Source organism: Lampetra planeri, chromosome 18 (genome assembly GCF_965212315.1).
Source record: "Lampetra planeri chromosome 18, kcLamPlan1.2.h2, whole genome shotgun sequence".
In the NCBI taxonomy this organism is placed as follows: Eukaryota; Metazoa; Chordata; class Hyperoartia; order Petromyzontiformes; family Petromyzontidae; genus Lampetra; species Lampetra planeri.
Genome location: NC_136124.1, coordinates 8,888,885 through 8,908,836, shown reverse-complemented (window position 1 = coordinate 8,908,836; position 19,952 = coordinate 8,888,885). Strand labels below are relative to the sequence as shown.

Genomic DNA, 19,952 nt, shown 5'->3' with positions numbered 1-19,952 from the left:
TGCTGAATGTACCGGTCAAGAGTTCATAAAGTGTGGATGACACTGGAGGAGGGCTCTTCCCAGCAGTGCGATGTTACCGACTAAGAAAGCGGTCTCCTCCACGCCACGTGCCACTAGGGCAGTCCTTGCACACCTGGGCAGTCTCGACTGTGATGCTGCCCAAAAGGGGCCTTGAACCAAAGCTCTTGGGGCTGCCTCATCTGCACTTTGACCCTTGCGTCGCGAAGTTGTCATTGTGCTGCCAATTTTCTTTAACTTTGCGTTTCCCCGATGAATGCGCTGTACGTGGTCATTGGCAGGTCACGTTGCTACAAGAGGGGATGGGATGGACGGTGGGTGACAACTGGTGGATTTTTGAATGACTAGACTTGAGGGTGGCAATGGCTTGGGGCGGCCTTCATCGAGCAGCAGATTGATCATGGCTGATAATGAACACATTCCTGCGCAGGGAGCTGGTAGGAACGTTGGGTTGCTCGGTCAATGGCCAGGGTCAACGGCGGCGTGGTGTATTCCGCAAATATGGCCGACTGTGAGGGCGGGCACAAGCCGGCGTGAGTAGGTTAAACGTTGAGTTTTATAAGGGCACCACGGAGTGACCAACCCCTCCCCACCCAGCCCTACCCTCCCCACCCTCTCCACCCAGCCCCACCCCTCCCATTTTTGGATGCACGACGGATACAATAATCCCCTGTGGGCTGGTGGAACCAAGTGGTTCCTACCAGTATGAATACAACTTGAGATTTATATAGAATGAAAATGCAACACGACAGAAGTTGTGCAAAATATAACATCGTGGGGACGAGTAAGGATTTTATTTGTGATATTGTTTTAATTTATATAGCGCCTGACAACGATGACTGCTACTTGGATTTGTAAAGCAGAAAAAATGCAATTCGACAGAAGTCGTGTAAAATATAACATCGCAGGGAAGAGGAAGGATTTTATTTCGTATCTCATATTATTTTAATTTATATAGTGCCTTCAACAATGCACTGAATAGAAAATGAGCAATTTGTAAAGCAGAACAATGTGATGAGACGATTTGATGAGAACGATCGCAGTACATGAATATTTTGAAACGTGAAATAAACTATGAGAGTGACAATGAGCGGTTGATGATGAGCGAGTATGATGAATGAATAATGAAGTTGGTATGAAGAGGGATGTTGGTGCTAATGATGGGGAAGGGAGGTGGGGGAGTTGGGGTATGCAAAGAAAAATAAGTGAGTTTTGAGGGAAGAATAAAACAGTGAGGCTGATTGTTTGACGTGTTAGGGGCATCATGCGGAGGGAGAACACAGCCAGCAGGGATTGGTGAATGCAGAGGGCGAGGAGCGTAGAATGAAATTAGAGAAGCAAGATAACTTGGGGCGAGACCATGGAGAGATTAGAAAACTAGGGTGAGGACTGTGAAAAGGCAACAATAGACGGGTGGCCAGTGTAGATGGACGACGAGAGGTGATGTGTGGGAGTGGTAGGGGAGATTGAAGATGATCCGGGCAACGACATTTTGTATTTGTTGTAGCGCTTTAAATGCATAGGCGGGAAGGCCCGAGCGTGATGGAGTTACAGTTATCGATTCGAGTGAAGATGAGGGAGTGAATTAGAAGTTGTGCGGTCGTAGTTGAGAGGGGGTATAATGTTGTAGATGTGCAAGCGGGAGGAACGGGTAGTGGGAGATATGTGGTCGGATAGAGAGAGTCGAGTCGAGGATGACGCCAAGATTACGGGCAGAAGAGCCAGGGGTAAGAGAGAAAGGGAGGAAGGAGATAGTAGGGCAGGGAGAAGGTAAATGAGAAGCAGGGAAGAATATAATTTCGGTTGTGGAAGTTATTTATACTGAGAAAGTGCTGGGACATCCAAGATTGGATGGTGATCAGGCAGCTGGAAATGTGAGAAGCAAGGTCAGGAGTGAGAGGGGAAAAAGAGGAAATTATGCAAGGCAAGCTCAACTCCAACACCTTTTTATGTAATCGATTTATGTTTTGCAGCATTTTCGCGAAAAAACATATGCACTATATTCTTTGGTTCTTTCGGTAAAGTCAGGTAGGTATAAAATAAAATAAATCAGATTTCTAGCGCAACAAAAGCGGCCGTCATCAAGTGGGAAAGCATGACAGCAATTTATTTTTTATACCAACGTGACTTTACCGAAAGAACCAAAGAGTACGGATTCCTGCAGTCAAGAAAGCTTCAAATCAACATCTCACTATCTATCTACACGTAGCTCATAAATTTGCTAATTGACATTAAGGAACTAAAATCTTAGTTGCATAATTTTTAAAATTGAACAATTATTGTTCAATCTTACATATAAGAGCATGGTTTTACCGTAAGTGTTGTGACAGGAGACTTCTGAGCGTGATTTGGCAAATGATTGGTAATGTGATGAGAAGCAGGGCAGGACATTCACTGTAGGCTCAGAGAACCCCTTCCAGCAGCGCCACTCAGTGGACCAAGGCTCAGCCTCCAAAGGAAGCAAAACACGGGAGACACTGAATAATCTGAAGATACCCTTTAACCTTGTTCAACTCAAGATAAAACACCCAACTCAGAATTGTAAAATTAAGCAAGCATTATGCATTCACAGAGGAGTTTGGTGGCACAGCGTGTAGCACATTGCACTACGAACAAACACAATTTCTATTCCCAGCCATGGCTAACATTAGTGTGTTGACATATCTAAACCGGTCCTGGGTCTTCTTCCTTCACGAACTCTCTGAGCAGCATGGTGAAGTATGGTAAAACAATGGCCGACACTTGGTGAGACTGTCATCCAGTAGTGCACTGACAAGCGGCTGTAATGCATTATTGTTATAATGACTCACCAGGCTTGAACAACTGCAATGTATTATCTTCATCTACTCACATTCACCGCTGTGGCATCCTGCAGCTGCTGACATGACGGATGTGTGAGTTGTCTTCCGTCAGGCACATTGCCCTGAGCGGGAATCTTTGCAATGAAAAATGAGTTTCTCTTGACAACCAAAGAGAACATAGCTTTCTCTTCCACCCATAAATAACATTCCGTCAAACATTTTCAGGTACAGTTATGAACTTGATGTTTTCACGCCAAGTGCCAATGCCTCTGGAGGCATTCGTCAATCAGCAACAGAGGGACATTATGAAAATGACAGCACATTCAATCGGTATGTTTATATCTTTACGTTGTGTCTGTCCTCTAATCCAGGTGGTAGACGAGGTGTACAAGTGAACAAGGTGTGCACCTGTGCAATAAATAATGCACTCGATGTGTTGTCAAATTTAGCAAACAGCACAAGCAACAAAGCAATGATTTTTAGGATTTATTGATATGACTTACAGCACCATGAATACTGTCGCATTTGCAATGACCAGCAAATGTTGTGGATGAGTGCAGACAAAAAACAAATCTGTAAAAATGTGGACTTGAAAAGAGCATTAAATGCTACAATGCTTGTCCAGTTTTCTTAGCTGTTGGAGATAAACACCATTTATATTGGAATAGTAGGCCAAAAAATCAATCCATTAAGACAACTTCTCCAGAGCTCCCTCTGATGATGGAGGCCCTTCCACCAGCAGTGACATGAGCAATCAATTTCTGGGCTACCTTTACGGCATGCCTACAGGATAACACTCTAAAAGCCACAAGGAATTAATTCCATGACTTATGCATATCATGCCAATGGACACACACTACAAGTTGCCGTTGTAGAATTTTCAGAGCACAAGCAATACAATCCCAGCAAGGCAAGTGGCCTCAAAAGTACAGAATCTCCATACAAATATAAAACGAGACAGCAGCTTGAGCACGGTGGACAAATACAACTACACGCACGCTTGGTAGGACAGATATTTTTTTGTGTGCAAGCCTCATTTCTATGAAAGCACCACGTACCCGCCGTGGCGTTGGCGCCGCACGTTGTATCGAGACGTGAAAGATTGTAATCAATCCCAGGTGTTCGCTAGCATCTCAGGTGCGATGGTTTCAAGGGCTTCAGAGTTCTGTGTAGTTGAAGCTAACTCAAGCCTTTCCGTTTAAAGACTGTAAGTCAACTATGAATACATTTTCAACATTTTAGCCACTCAATGCCAACCGACAGATTTTACAATAAAGGTGTGCAGTGCATGTAGAGGATCTCTCAGCCTTATCCAGACCACTTACTGAACAAAACTGAATGTGTGGCCACTTTGTCGTTTGAACTACGAACTCAAAGAGTTGAAAAATTGTGGTCACCTCCGCCATAGGCAGTGACACAAAGAAACAACCCTAGCTGGTTTCATCCTCGTTATGACTCATCAATACAGCAGTCAGATAACTTAACACTTTGGCGACCCCATTAACACTTACCTAAAAAGGCAACAATTCAAATCTGTAAATGAAAAAAAAAGACTCCATCCCAACTCTTTCAACTGCCATTTATGATTCTTTAAGAATGGATTCTACCTTCACAGACAGCTTGTACATTGCCTAAAACTATGACAAATGATACACGCAGAAAAGTAAAATGCACACGTTCAGCTTACTTTAATGTCAAATAGAGGAATGTAGATTAGCGACAATTACCATTTAAAAATCAAGACATATTTGGTATTTCTTTAGAAGAAACAAAGCATCTGAATGGTGACATCGGCTTAAGCGATGTATAAACCTTACGGCACGTGTGACGTTCTTAATTCTAAAATAAAAGCTTCCACCAATAAGAACACATTGATAACCATCAAATCACATAAGAGTACTCACAATGACATGCTCCAGACATTGCCAATAGCACGATCGGCTACCAGGAGGTTTAAAATCCATTCAGACACATGAAGAGATTAACAACATATTTACTTCCCACGTACCTTTTCTACATTGTAGAGGCATAGTTGAATACAGACACTAATTGCATCCTTGAGAAAAGCATTCTGTACGGTACTTACAGTCAGTAGTGTGGAGTGCTTGGCTTGACCCCTGGTGCAAGGAATGAAACGGGGGGGGGGCTGCCTGCCTTCCTTAACGTGGCCCTGTACCAGAGCCCCATCCAGCCCATGGGCCCCAGTGAACTTGCACCACCTGCACACTCGATAGCTACCCCACTGAAAACATTGTCAACCCCTAGGAGCCAAAAACATCTGCAGACCTCTCCACAAAGATCCAGTCGTACGTAAGTCTTGCACCACAAGCAGCTCCCTGGCACACACAATAGTTATCTGCGCAAGCGCTTATTATTAACACAGCAGTTCAGTCCGCAGTGGTACAATAAGCGTGCAGAGACAGTAATTAGGAAGGTATCAACATTGCGAACACCTGATAGTGTTTTTAATAATCAAATCGTCAAATAATTTGTACATTTGATATGTGTGCCATTATTATGGCGCAAGGCTATCACGAAGGCGTTATCTTTCACAATCCGCAGACATTTTGCAATACGAGGCGTTGCTGTTCTGTCTAATGCCAATTGAGTACTTTGGGGGTAAACTTTAGAAGCAGATCTTAGAAGCAGTTCCGTAATATCTGCTTCCGTGGGTCATTCTCTCGAATAACATTTTACGCTTTTGCTGAGATGCAAATGGATTCTTCACATCATGATGATGAATCTCATCACCGAAAGCATGATCGGGATGAAATTTGACGGAAAAAAAAACTTCATCGAATTCAGAAATGGCAGACCAATCAAAAAAATTCTTACAATCACTCTACATAGCATGCTCAACTGGCAGAATGTTGGTGGCAGGGTGCAGGAAAGCGTTCAATTGCAGCGGGCTGCTACTGCTGCCCTTGCCGAACTGGCACATCACAGTGGGTAGAACTGCGACGCCGCCTCAGACGACTGCATTTCCACCTGCGCCATCTTGAACTGCGTGCATCGGAGCCACTGCTGAAGGTGGGGAGGCCCGCGTTCGGCCGACATGCAACCAAATGCGTTGGAGAAGGGCGCGGAGGCTGGCTGGCAGGGTGACGGGCCGGTCAGCCCCACGCCCGGAGAGCGCACACGGCTCTGGACGGCTTGCAGCCTCAGCCGGAGGCCTCCCGACAGGTGCTGCAGCGCAAACAGGACGAGTCGCGGCTATTATTATTGATACTCTTGTTTACCCAGAATAGCCTTCAGTAGGGTCCTGCCTATCTGTTTGTGGTGATATTGCCGTGTCTAATCCTAATTTAGTAATTTGCAGGTAATTTTTCAGCATTAGGATGTTTGGCAAATATCAGTTACTGGAGAACATGGAGAAAACCCCAGTAAAGCAGAGGGAGAACAAAACATTCCACGCAGAAAGGTGCCCGAGTCTGGAATCAAACCCAGGCCCCTTCTTCCTGTGAAACACAAGTGTTACCACTGCGTCACCCTACCGTTAACGTTCATTTACGATACAATTTACCAAGTGATTTGGATTTATAGAGAATATCTAAATGTGACCGCATCTCCATCATACTGACAAACGAGCTGATGTCATGCATTCTATGATGAGCGCAGCCCAACATCAGATGTGTATAAAACTTCAACACATCTTGACCATACCTAATGCAAAAATACGGTTGATATTTTTTTTTTTCTCATTACAAAATGTTGTTTGTAAAACCACATTGCATTCGTTTACATCGGAGCTGTTTCTCAGTAGCAGCCCCTGCCATCTGCCAACGCCATCAGACTTCACATTTGCAGCATCAGCAGCGCTCACTCTCCTCCAACTTTCAAGAGACACTTCAAGGCCCCACCTCTCTCGCCTGGGTTTCGATTGGCACAAAGCTTGGCTCGGTGCCTCAGAATTACGGTGATGTATGTCTGTGACATATTGTGTGCGTTACAAATTGCATTATTATTAATGGAACGATAGTTCGTTTTTTGTGTCAAAAAGCATCAATTTGCTTTATAAACTTTTTTGAGGGTGAAAATCAATCATATTAGACTACTTTTTTATGGTCGATTACACGGGCCCCTTTAAAATGGTGGCCACAAAGACATCCTGCTTGATGAAGGCTGGAAACACCCGATTAACCTAACCGTAACCCACAATGTCTCAGCCAGAGGCACACCTGGCACAAAGGTTACTTTTTCACAATAATTTTTGTGTTATCTAGTTAGTAGAGTAATGAAATCGATAATCTGTATAGTTTTAAATTATTTCAATAATCGGAGAGCCCAGCATGAGAATATATATATATTTAATGACACATTAGAGCACACACAATTCCTTACCTTAGAGTTGGAGTTGATCATTGGTAACCACATGGGCAGAAGCTGCATGTGGAAATGACGGGAGAGAAAAGGTGAAGTAATAAAGGTTTCGCGTTCATTTGTCTTATATTAAATGGTGCCGAAAATAAATGAATGACATGTCACGTAATCCATTTGTGAGCAAGTGTGCTGAACAACAACTGCCTGTTACTGGCAGAGTTTGACTGGCCCAGTGAGCAATGAGGCATTAGCCTGGAAATCCAGGCCTGGAGTTGAGTAATCATCTCAGCCCAACTTATATCTAATCTTCAATGATCGGTCAAAAGAGGCCACTCTCTAACACATCCAGTCGTACTGCTCTCTGTGATTGTTCAGATAGGGAATGTCCTCATATTGTGACATAACACCAATGAGCACAATTGGAATATAATTAATTAATAAACAATTAGTAATACATACAAATACATGATAAATAAGAATGCATAGCACTCTAGATCCTGGCCCAGTTTGAGTCTAGTTAAGGCGTGAGTACCTTGACTAAAATGCTGGAGTTGCAGCCCTGCAAGGCCTCCATGAGGCTGATGACGTGCAGGCTCACCATCTCCACCAGCTGGAACAGACACAGTCATCACCATCGAGCACACAACGTGAGAACGCTATAAATCCTATAGAAGACAAATGCCGTTACACACCGTATTTATGGTCCTGTGCAGCTTCCATGGCTCTTACTACTGGTACGTGAAACCCATCAATATTTAACAGTCTCCAAACTGGTCATTATCTGCAATGTGACACTTCCTTTGGGTCACATTACATCACAGCTACATTTTCTCCATTCAATTCCAAATTGTCCTCTCCACTGTCTATTCTATTCCTCACATTCTTGGCCGTAATCCCATTTGCTATTTGGCACATCCAGCAGTGATCACGAGTGAAAAGTGGCTGGGTGGCTCAGTGCTGAGCTTGCAGCGCTGAGATCCTGGGTTAGAATCAAGGCAACTGCCTGTGATTAAACCATGTTTTCTAGCATCGTGTTTTTTTGGTTCTAGCTTGGTCTCCAATGATCAAGCAAAAAGGCTCATCGCAGAGATAACGTACAAACACTTTTCCGCCATCATTGGAAAGCGCCAAGAAGGCGGGGGTTAAAATGCGGCGGCACCATGCACCCGTACGGTGCGGTTGTGCGCCATGAGCTGCAGGATGCCGGGAGTGACGCGGCTCCAGAACTCCATGGCAGTGAGCGCCGCAGCCGAGCCGGCCTCGTTGAGCGTCGGCGTCCCACCGCCGGGTCCACCGAGCTGCTCGCAGTACACTGTCCACAGTTGAGCGAACACGAACGCGTGGAACAGCGACGACATGTGGACCACCGAGGCCTGGGAACACGGGCACATTGGTCACACGCTGTCTTTCTGGAGCCTGCAGCAAGGCAGCAAGAAGGCGGACGGAGGAAGGGGAGGGAAAGCCATCGACTTTGTCAGGATAAGCCTCACCTTGGAGTGCTCTGAGAAGCCCATGATGATGACGAGCAGGTGATCGGCCACGTGGGGCCCAGCGTCGAGCGGGATGGGGGTACAGGCCGGAGCCATCGGGGAGCTCACGCTCAGGTGGTTCAGCGAGCCAAGCAGCAGCCACGACAGCAGGCGAATGTGTGACACGCACTCTATGAACTCCTTGGGTCTGCAGTGAACAACAAAAACAAGAATAGAAAGGCCAGCGCTGCTGTAAATCCCTGGCAGCCCCGCCAACAATTACATAGCAATGGGAACTCACCCGCTAGCCTCCTCTAGTGAGTGGCCTCCTTGCTCTCTCTTACATTGACCCTGTCGACTACTGATAGGCCACCCTATTCCCCTACCAACTTCTCCATACTATTCAGGTAGCCCTACCCTTCCTGCCCTTTGTTGCACCCACTGCCCAAAGGCCCCATCCTTTTTCTGTACCGTGAGCCTAGCACGAAGCCAGAATATTTCAAGCTGTAGGAAAATTCTGATTTTCAAAAATGCTTCGAGTCACAAGGGTAGACTGACTCCTCACAGGGTGCTGGTCACAGAAAAGCATCTATATGACAAAATGTAATGTTAACCATTTTAATTGAAAATAATTGACCGATGAAAGAATATAATAGCAGATGGAGTTTGTGATATTGATTTTTTTAGCAAAGCTGATAAGTGCACATGCACACGTGCATGTCTATGTGTGACTGCTTTACATCTGCGGAACAGTTAACGTAAAACGCTGCGAACCAGGCGACCCGAGTTCGATTCCTGCTCACGGTCAACACCAGTGACAGTCCTGGGTCTCCTTAGAGACTCAGCCTCAAATGAGAACCTAGTGCGATGTGTAAACATTGTGACTATGGATATAAAGGCGGCTGGGCATAGTGCTGGCCACCTACCCCCTCGTGCACCGTGCCAGCCTTCATAGGTGCATGTTAGCAGTACTTTCCCCATGAGTCTATCAAGACTATAAAGGGGAATTGTTGTCTTTGTGTTTGCTTGACCCTATCAAGTCCAGTTTGTGCTCGCATGCAAAGCTGACCCTTGCTGCATGGTGGAGGGTGGGTGGAAGAGCCAGGGCAGGCAGCGCATAACCGCCTTGTTATCACGGTGATTTCCCCGAGTTATCTCCATCGCCACCACCTGCGACAGCCCCACCTTGAGCTGGCCGCCAAATGTGTCCTCATGCAAGCTCTGGGCGCATGCCTTCATGTGCGTCTGTGGTGGAAACGCAGTCAGATTCACAAACATAAGTTAGCAGTCTAAAATTAAAATGATTTCCTGCCTAAATGAGCATTGCGGTAGTGTGCAACTCCTGTTACAATCCGGTGGTGAAATTCCACATCCCTATCGCAGAACGAAGTCTGTCCATAGGATAACCACTGTTGACTTTCCCGCAGAGTGGTAGAAAAATGTGAGTAGCCCAATAATATTATTGGCGAGCGTCGAGAATAAAAATGGTTGTAGAATGGTGTGCAGGGTGGGGGCGGGGTAGTGCACTGTGCTATAAACCCGGCGCCATAAGTTTGATTCCTGTACAGATACACGATAGCTACAGTGTCAACTCCTGGGCATGTCACGGCCGAGTTTTACAAAAACCCTTGCATCTAAAGTGCACATGTAACCATACCTGACTGTTCAATTAAAAAGTCATACATGTGTAGTGTTGTAAGGACGAGATCCTACACTTCTTTATGGCACACACTGTTTATTATCTTAATACACAGTCCCTATCACACTAAGGGGTATATGGTCCCCTCACCCGTTACCCTCAGAAGGTACAAGCCTCCGGACCTTGCAGGCTATCTAATCTCCCTGCTATCCCAGCGTCCTCTGGCTGGACCTAGGGGATCTCTCCCCGACCACTGGTTACACTGAGCCCTAGCCCTGATAAGGGCTGGAGGGCTTGGTCCAGGGTCCTAGACGTCTTCGGCCGACTTGGGTCTTCGTGTAGCAGAACTCCTCCAGAGCTCTCAGTGCTCTGGCTTTTATACCTATTCGTGGCCGGGTTGTCCAATCCCCGGCCACCTTGTGGGACCCTCTGATTTGTCCTTCCCAATCTGGGTTTGGATCCTACCTCACCCCATTTGACCCTGACCGTTTGATTGAGCGGGAAACCCTTGTTTACGATCTGCTCTCACAGTTTGCGAACAGCGAGTAGTTAACACCACTACACATGTATATAAAGTTGTGTTAACATTAGTAAAACACAATAAATGCAAATTTATATTAATAATGAGTGCTTCCTGTAAAATACATACTCTGAGCTTGGTGAGTGTATGCAGATCGGCGATAAAGTCCAGAATGTCCATCAAGTACTGCCTGACGCACTCCATGGCAGCCGTCTGGCACTATAACAGAACAAGAGAGTCGGTATCTTGTCAGAGAAATTCAGCGACACGGATGTGCTCACTCACTATGGCAGAACCGCGCGAGGACTCACTGTTGGTAAGTTGTTGATGATATTTTTCTGGAGGATCAAGGAGCTTGCCAACCTCGTGCCTACATCAGAGCAAATAAACTGGGAAACAAAATACAAGACACACCAAGCAGGTCAAAATGACGTGTGTGTGTGGGTGGCAGGGTAGCACAGTGTTAACACTTGTGCCTCAGCAAAAAGGACCTGGGTGCCATTCTATGTAGAGTTTGTATGTTCTCCCCATTTTGCAGAGTGTTTGAGAGTGAGTGAGAGTGTACGAGTGTGTGGAATGTGTATCTTCTCCTCCTCTGAATTCTCTGGTTCCATCCCATAGCAATGTAACTGATATTGGCCAAACCTTCCAATGCTGACAAAATACCTGCAAATTTCTCATTTGGGATTCTACATAGCAACATCGCCCCCATCTGTGAAAACTTTGCAATTGAGGGTAATGCTATCTAGGGATGTTATCTTCCAGATTCGACAAGATAAAACTGAAAAGGTGTCTTGAGATTCAGTAAGGCTTTCCTGGACATACAAGTTTAATCCTATTATCTAGGTTATAACACCAATTGATAGCGGCATTGATCAATTGTCATCAGAGCTAAGAACCCACACCTGAACAAGGTAGAGAATGTTTGTGTCCTGCAAGGTGGACTTGAACTTCAGTGCTTGTAACAGCTCAAGAACGACACTCCGAGTCAGATAGAGCTTGTCTCTCTCCTGGGGGAGAGAAAGTAAGATCCTGCCTGAGAAAATGTACGGCACTTTTCCGAGACTGCTTGGCTTTATAAAATAATTACTTAATTCAGAAATTCCAATGTGCTGACAAATACATTAATCAATGAATGTATAACTTTCTCGTGCCATTACCTTTGTAAATCCCTTGTAGCAAAGGGCGCAGAGTTCCATGACATAAGCCAGATTAAAGTTGGAGTTTTGGATCACAAAGCCGAGCAGCTTAGAAAACTGTTCAAGCAGACTCTAAGATTCAACAAGATAAAACGGAAAGTTAAAAAATGACAATACCTCCTGCTGTGTAGAACATTTAAACAAGACAGTTAACTTACTACTGTGCATTGTTATTTCATGTCGAGATTGTACTTTAACTAGATTTTTTACTGCAAAACAATTCCCTGGAGGTAGTGGACTACGTACCCGTGTGGCGACAGTTGCAGGGATCTTGAGGAGACTGATCATGATCCGCAGGCAAGAGTCCAGGCAGCACTGGCACATACCACATACATCTCGTTACTTTGCATCAGCACCAAAACGGTTCAATGTGTGCAGACTTCATGCTTTCACATTGGCTCTAGCCTATTCTCAGGACCTGGTGATGACACCCAACTATAGCCGGGTGGGATATTATTACATGTGATGTGTCAGCTGCCCTATTGTGAAAAAAAAATGTAGTACAGTAAAACCTTGGATTGCAAGTAACTTGGTCTGCGAGTGTTTTGCAAGACGAGCAAATTTTTAAAATAAATATTAATTTGATAAACGAGCGAGGTCTTGCAATACGAGCAGCACGTGTATACGCTTTGTCTGCCGAGCGTCACGTGATCACAACTGATATACGAGTGCTTTGATATACGAGTGCTTTGGATTACAAACACGTTTCCGGAACGAATTATGCTCGCAATCCAAGGTTTTACTGTACATCGAATAACCCAGGGTTATTCCCAATTCATTCATTCTCTATATTTTTTACAAAAAAAATATAACTGACCAAGCATATAGAATAAAAAAATGCAAGGCTATGAAAGGGTTAACAAGTACAAAAACACAATTCATATATGTATGTATTTTAAATGTGACTCTTGATAAACAAAAATGTAATTATCGACACTGAATTTTCTGCAGCCACTGCTCTCCCTCAGTGTGGGTCCTTAGTCTACCTTGACAGGCAGGACTGAGGATAACTTGGGCAAAAAGGTTTGGAAGTGGTTACAGATGCCAGCCCACAGGTTGCTGGGTGACTCCATGGGCAATGCCTCCATGAACGTGGCCAAGTTGTCGAGGCATCTGAGCATTGCTCCCCCCATCGGCAGGTTTTTCTTGCCATTGAGGCCCTGGAGGAAGAAACTCAGTGGGCGTCACAGTGTCAGGCATGGTCCTCTTCAGAAACAAGGCACACTGACGGGAGAGTTTTGCGAGTTCACGTCACACGGCAACTGGTTAAATCCGCTTACCTCGAGGAGAATGTTCAGGGCAGCAAGCGAGCTGAGTTCTGAAAAGTCAGATAGGGCTGACGACAGCGTTCTTAGGAAGTTTGTATCTGAAAAAAACAAGTAAACAAACGAATTGAAGTATTAAACATATAAAACATTATAGATGATCATGCAGAATTATGGGGAGCTGCTGTGGTGTGATGGTACACTGGATTTGCAATTCAGACCGATATGAATCCACCTTCCGGCACAGCAGTTGAAACGACAGTGCAAATTTATAACATGTCCCCGCCTCTGTCCACCCCGTAGTAGGTCGCGTGTTGTGAGTGTAAAGTGTAGGAATACACACCTCTGTCAACACGTCTCATCAGTGTGGAAGAGTTTCAAACACATGCACTGTGTGTACAAAGAACTCGTAGCATTGAGCATCATGCAGAATCAGTGAACGTTTTTAATATTCATCTTGTTTTTTCTTGTCATTTAGAGAAATGGAACAAAGTAGAAAAATGGACCAAATAAACTCTACAATGTTGATCTCGTAGAGCCACTTCCACCAGTCGTGGCATGAGCAAGCAATTGCAGGACAGTACCTTTATCTTTTTTTTCAACGTGAATATGTATCAGTGTGCTTATTTAGAAAAGGTTGCATTAAACATAAACCATTATTTACATAGCAGGAGTGCACACTTCATGTACACTCCCAGAAGGCCTTGGGGTTGATGGGAAGTGTAACATAAACTTTATACTTTTATGTGTAGATATATATGAAGAAAAAAAATATCTGCTTATTTATTTTATCTATATTTTGCACAACACAAAATTATCATTACGTGTTTTATAGTGGATGTTGTGGCTGTAAAAGCCAACGAATTACGACGAGTTGCACCGCATTTACAGCAGCCTTGTGTATGCAGCACTTCCCTGTAAAATCCAGTTAACATGGGAAGTGAACAGCCATCACACACACACACAGCACTGCATACAGTTTGAAGAGGGACCTTTGATGTTGCTTTGGAAGAGCTGTGGCAGGATGCCATTCGGAGCGAGCTGGTGGAAAACGCAGCGCAGAAACTGCTTGGCGACGCCAGGTGCATTACCCGGAATCACCACACTGGGGACACAGAACAGGAAAGTAATTACAAGCCACCATGTGACCGTTTCACCTCATCTATACGATGTTTAATCACAATACTGCAGGTCACAACAGTTATCTTTACGCTTCTTCCCTTGAATTGCACTACTTTTGAATTCCTTCCCTTCATGTCCTTCCGTAAGCTGTTATAAGCTTGCTCAAATCAATAAAAGTGTTAACTCTATTTTTATTTTGATAGTGCTCTTTGTTGCTGGCTGCCCTGCCTGAAACGTTGAGCCTTTGGGCCTGAGCTCAGTAATGAGTTTAAAACGAACCCAAGAGTCATTCCAGCTGACTCACCCAGCCCAGCTTAACCTCATCACACTGGAAATAAAGCATAACAGCAATTCACCCAGCACAAGAGCAATTCACCCAGTCCAAGTCTTCATTATGGTTGTAAAAAGGTAGGGTCCACGGCTAACTTTGAGCAACAAAGACATTTCCGAACTGCAAGGCACAAACTACCATGATGATCGGAGCCTGTCATCATGACATGCAAGATGTTCAAGCAGCCACTGTGCATATGGAGCTATTTCACGTAAAAGTAAATAATTAGAAAATAACAATCGACATCTTTCATCATACGTTACAACACACTGCAGCAAATGTCCACGGTACAGGGGAATTGACGCAATGGAGGCATGGTCGTCATCCTATAGTGGATTGAAAGTTGAGGCGAAATCATTGTTAGAAGTTAAATATCCAGGTTTTGGTGCTCGTCTAGGATTGCCAAAGGTGAGACACAAGAAGTAAAAACGGATACGTGGGAACACATTCCTGCGGAGGGTAGGAACGTTGGGTTGCTCGGTCAATGGCCAGGGTCAACAGCGGCGTGGTGTATTCCGCAAATATGCCCGACTGTGAAGGCGGGCACAAGCCGGCGTGAGTAGGTTAAACATTGAGTTTTATAAGGGCACCACGGGGTGACCAGCCCCTCCCCACCCCTCCCATCCCCCACCCTCCCCACCCAGCCCCTCCCTCCCCACCCAGCCCCTCCCTGCACGACGGACGGACACAATAATCCCCTGTGGGCTGGTGTAACCAGGAGGTTCCTACCAGTATAAACTTACCTCTCTGTTTGCCATGGATACGTCGCACTGGATGCCAGTCTAAAAGTCAACATGTAATAAAGGGCAAGAGTCATGCAATAGTCAGTTACGGATTAATATGAAAACTGATAGCTATGTCATACGAAAGATTTGTAATTCTTCGTCAATGAGGTGGTTTGGTGAACTGAAAAAAATATGCCCATGACATGTAAATGTGCATGTAATCTGCTCAGCCACTTGATATAAATCTGCTCCAAATAATAAAATAATACAAATTCAACTGCATAGGTCTTCAAGGTTGTGCTGTATAGCTCGGTGATGTGTTTCAGGTTGTACCGCACTGTGTTGTTTTTCACGATGTCCAAAGTTTCACTGCATGACCTAGGCGAGCCGCAGAATCTCCCGGCACATGGAGCAAAACGTTGGACATCATCGTGCCGAACAGCATGCGGCACAACCCAAGACGCATCGGAGAGCCATATATATTCTACTATAGGTAAAAAGTAATTGGTACCAACGAATACACTCCTATGAGAATAGGTTTTACCCTTTCTGGCAATAAAAAAGGTGTTAAGATGTTAAAACACCAAAGAGAATCGTTTTTCAAGGAATCCTGAGCTATAAATGCCCTGATAGTGCATTGTCTTTGCGCCGTTTGCTTTTTGGCGTTCTCTGGTCTAACACTATGAGACGAGGCTCTAAATAAAGCTGCCTCTGGTGTAGACCAATCAGTTTAAAAGACAATGCATATATTACACTATGTAACACAATTTTTGTTCCTGGGTAGTAAGTGTTATTTCGTAATTGCTTATTCCTAAAAAGCATAGAAAATGGCTATTATTCTCCACAAACTTTGATATTGTGACCAGGACAGTGATATTTTGAAATTTACCTATTTTCAATGAGGAAACAGACGAATGTGTATTTTCGTTCACATAAAGTCATAAAAAACAACAATAATCAAAATTAACATGTATTTATACTAAATTAATACAAAAATTACTACAAAAGATTTAGAACTGAGTAGTTTTTCGAGATTTATGATTAGACTGTAAATCACTTTCACGAATCAGCCGCAAATGTAGTCTCCCATCATGCTCTCGTTATACTGTCCTTGGTAGCGGCATTCAAAGTCCAGTATATGCTGGTGGAAGCCACTTTCTCCTTACTAGTGAGCTTCTTGGGGAATTCATTGCCGTCCAGGATCTTCTTTATCTGTGGTCCGACAAAGACACCGGCTTTGACCTTTGAAGGTACTTGAAGGCTGCCGACTCCTTATCTACAGCTCTGACAAATTGTTTCATAAGGCCCAATTGGATGTGCAGTGGTGGCATCAGCACCTTCCGGGGGTCCACCAGTGGCTCCCACTTGATGTTGATGTTGTTCCTTCCCACAGATAACTTAGTCTGCAGTGGCCAGTCCCACCTGTGGTAATGCGCCTTGGTGTCCCTGCTGTCCCAAAGGGAAAGATAGGAGGGAAACTTGGTGAAACCGCCTTGGAGATCCATCAGGAATGCCACCATTTTGAAGTCTTCGATGACCTCCCTGCCATCCTCATCATTCTTAAAGGCGTCCAGCAAAGTCTTGATGCTGTTGTAATCCTCTTTGAGATGCACCAAGTGAACCAGGAGAAGAGACAGGTACTTGTTACCATTATGGAGCAGCAAGGCTTTGAGGCTCCTGGATGAGCTGTCAATGAAGAGGTGCTACTCATTCTGGTTACAGGCGATTCCGATTGCCTCAAATAAACTGGTCACATTGTGGCAGAAGCAGAGGCCATCTTGGCGGGTGAAGAAGCTGCAAAAAGGTTGGTGACGCTTTCTCTGATCTGCGACTTGCACACTTTCATCCAACAAATTCCACTGCTTGAGCCTCGACGTCAAAAGCTCGGCATTGGACTTGGTGAGATCAAGATCTCTGATCAAGTCGTTGAGGTCTTTTTGGTTGGGGTAGTATGGGTTTCTCTCCTCAGCTCCACCTCTGAAATTGTCATCTGGATCTACAATGTCTTTCTAGCTCTCTTGACTTGCTGCTCTCTTCTAAAGACGGCTGCTCTCTCTCCAGAGGAGTGGGTATGGGGAGCTTATGGCAATGTGGCACCAGGGCGATGGATGAAGGAAGGTCCGGATACGTGATAGCAGGTGCATTTTTGCCAGTCTGACGATTGGAAGGGTCCACCATGCAGAAGTAGCAGTTGCTTGAGTGGTCAGTGGGTTCCCGTAAAATTCTTGTGATAGCGAACTTCATGGCTCTCATCCTACAAAAATAAATTTATTTCACCCATGACTAATGTGTAAGAGATTCTTGCAACATTTTTCATTTTTTTCAATTACATTGAAAATTGTAAAACATTTTAAAATGAAAATCTTTTATAATTACAATTTTTTTAACAAATTAAATAACAAAATTCCGAGCAACAATTCTACATCTTACCTACCAAAGTTTTTTGCATTGCTCACGGGTGAAATGAGGTGCCCAGGGTTTGTCTTGATCCCCGACAAGCCTCACACATCTTAGCAGATGCTTCCACAGAGTACTTTTTCGCTCTTGTCTTGATAAATTGGCCAGACATAGCAAAATGCGTCTGCTGGATGCTTGCAGCCTCTTGATGCCATCTCAGAAAAATGCACTTAGGCAGCTAAAACTAAAATTAACGGGTGGGTTTCAGGCCCCTGTATATATACTATTTATATTACTGGAAAGTTCTAGAATGTTCTAGAAGTTACTCCAAGTTTACTCAGCACTGAATCTATCTGGAACATTCTGGAAAATAGGTAAATTTCTGAATATCACTGTCCTGGTCACAAAATAAAAGTTTGTGGGGAATAATAGCCATTTTCTGTACTTTTCAGGCATTAACAATTAGGCAATAACACTTATCACCCAGGAACAAAAAGAAAATTTGTTACACAGTGTTATCAGACCATGTTTTTTGTTTGCATGTTTCTGTTTGGTGTTTTTACATCTTAACACCTGTTTCATTGCCAGAAAGGGTAAAACCTATTCTTATATTTTGATACTGGCAAGAAAGGTCCCATATTGAATACACTCCTGCAAGTTATAAGTTGTTCACATTGCAAAAAAAGCTAATGTTTGAGAAATGTAGTGCTGTGTCGTGAACATGTGGCTCAGCGGTTTTGCAAGTGGCTAACAATTCAGAAAGGTGCCAGTTCAAATGCTGGAAGCAGGTTGAATCAGCCCATCAACCCTCCAGAATGAGTAAAGTAAGTACCACTTTGTTGGGAAGTCAACAGTAGTTGTCCTATGGATAAAACCCACCCCCGCCATAGCAATTTCCACCACCGGCTCAGGGCTGTAAAATTGGAGATTAACAATGATAAATGTTTGAGAAGTAAATTACAAAGACTTTTGAGCAAATACAATACATTATTTGCAAGGTGAACAATGTGTCCGCAATTAAAATGGCGTTCCGTCTCTTTGGCTCTTCCAAATCATCGTTTCAGATACACATTTCCATAACGTACCATAAGAGAAGCAATGCGCAATATGATTACCTGCAGATGGCTTGAAGGATGTCTTACAATAATTCATGTGAACATATGTATTGCCATTGTTCAATGCGACCACAACAAAGCGTTCAAGAGGTAAGGGACCATCCCCCTACAAAGGATGGTACATTCCTGTTACAGAGACCATTGCTTCCTCCTACAAGCTCTGCAGCAGCAGACATTGTTATACTAGGCCTGCCTTTGTACAATACTTGGCTAAGGAATGTACCATGTTTTGTTGAAAGGTGGTGGTGGCCCCTTCTTGTTGGACCCCTGCTGAAGAGTAGCGGCATCACACTGGATGTAGACTCAATATGGCATTGTAGACTCAATATGGATTGGTGAAAGTGAAAGTGGTAGGCACAACGACACCACCAGCATAGCCAGGTCTCAAGCCGGTGGAAGGCAAAGGGGAGGAGAGTAAAGATACCTTTCATTCTGAGAGGGATAAAGTGCATCAGCTGCAATCCTGAGAGACAGAGGAACATGCAACAGGGCCGATAAATACTCACCTGCTCATGCAAAAATAAAATTCGAATCAAGGAAAGTAGGATACATTCAATTAAATCAATAGATAATAAAAAGAAAAGACAATAAAGAGATCTTTCAATTTAACGGTAATAAACCGCAGCTAAGGAGGGAGCAGTGGCGCAGTGGTTCACACGCTCTACTATGAACATGGTGACCTAAGTTCGATTCCCAGCCATGGCTAACATAAGTGGCAATACTGCAATATCTGAACAAGACCTGAGGCCCCATTTACCAATCCACACTCAGCAGTGTAGTGAAGTATGATCAAACCAACCTGTATCACTTAAAGCCCCTGGGAGGCCTCATTCAGCAATGGAGCTCAATGCCAATGTTGAGATCTGCTAGCCACGAGAGGGCTTCAGTCATTCATGTAGTTTTTCCATTCCCCTGTTGAAGGCGTGCAGGCTACAGTGGTTTAATATATAGTGCATAGTTGTGGTTGAATGGCCCCAATTGTACCGTGACTTGTCTTTAATTGTCTATTTATGAAGATATGCGCATTGGCC

The 19,952-nt window shown here is 44.3% G+C and overlaps 1 protein-coding gene across 1 annotated transcript in view; it reads right to left on the bottom strand.

Annotated features, from left to right (window-relative positions):
* Positions 1 to 3,292: 3,292 nt before the first annotated feature.
* The window catches only part of UNC79 (unc-79 subunit of NALCN channel complex), a 55,493-nt gene continuing 38,833 nt past the window's right edge, over positions 3,293 to 19,952 (bottom strand). Inside the window, exons 38-52 of the mRNA XM_078602483.1 lie at positions 15,428 to 15,466; positions 14,224 to 14,336; positions 13,247 to 13,332; positions 12,953 to 13,126; positions 12,213 to 12,281; positions 11,928 to 12,038; positions 11,673 to 11,777; positions 11,079 to 11,156; positions 10,897 to 10,986; positions 9,678 to 9,853; positions 8,630 to 8,816; positions 8,312 to 8,512; positions 7,672 to 7,749; positions 7,161 to 7,202; positions 3,293 to 6,005 (exon numbers count right to left, since the gene is read on the bottom strand). Of these exons, the coding sequence (XP_078458609.1) occupies positions 5,760 to 6,005; positions 7,161 to 7,202; positions 7,672 to 7,749; positions 8,312 to 8,512; positions 8,630 to 8,816; positions 9,678 to 9,853; positions 10,897 to 10,986; positions 11,079 to 11,156; positions 11,673 to 11,777; positions 11,928 to 12,038; positions 12,213 to 12,281; positions 12,953 to 13,126; positions 13,247 to 13,332; positions 14,224 to 14,336; positions 15,428 to 15,466 (1,795 nt within the window). The 3' untranslated portion in view covers positions 3,293 to 5,759. The remainder of the gene's footprint in view (positions 6,006 to 7,160; positions 7,203 to 7,671; positions 7,750 to 8,311; positions 8,513 to 8,629; positions 8,817 to 9,677; positions 9,854 to 10,896; positions 10,987 to 11,078; positions 11,157 to 11,672; positions 11,778 to 11,927; positions 12,039 to 12,212; positions 12,282 to 12,952; positions 13,127 to 13,246; positions 13,333 to 14,223; positions 14,337 to 15,427; positions 15,467 to 19,952) is intronic.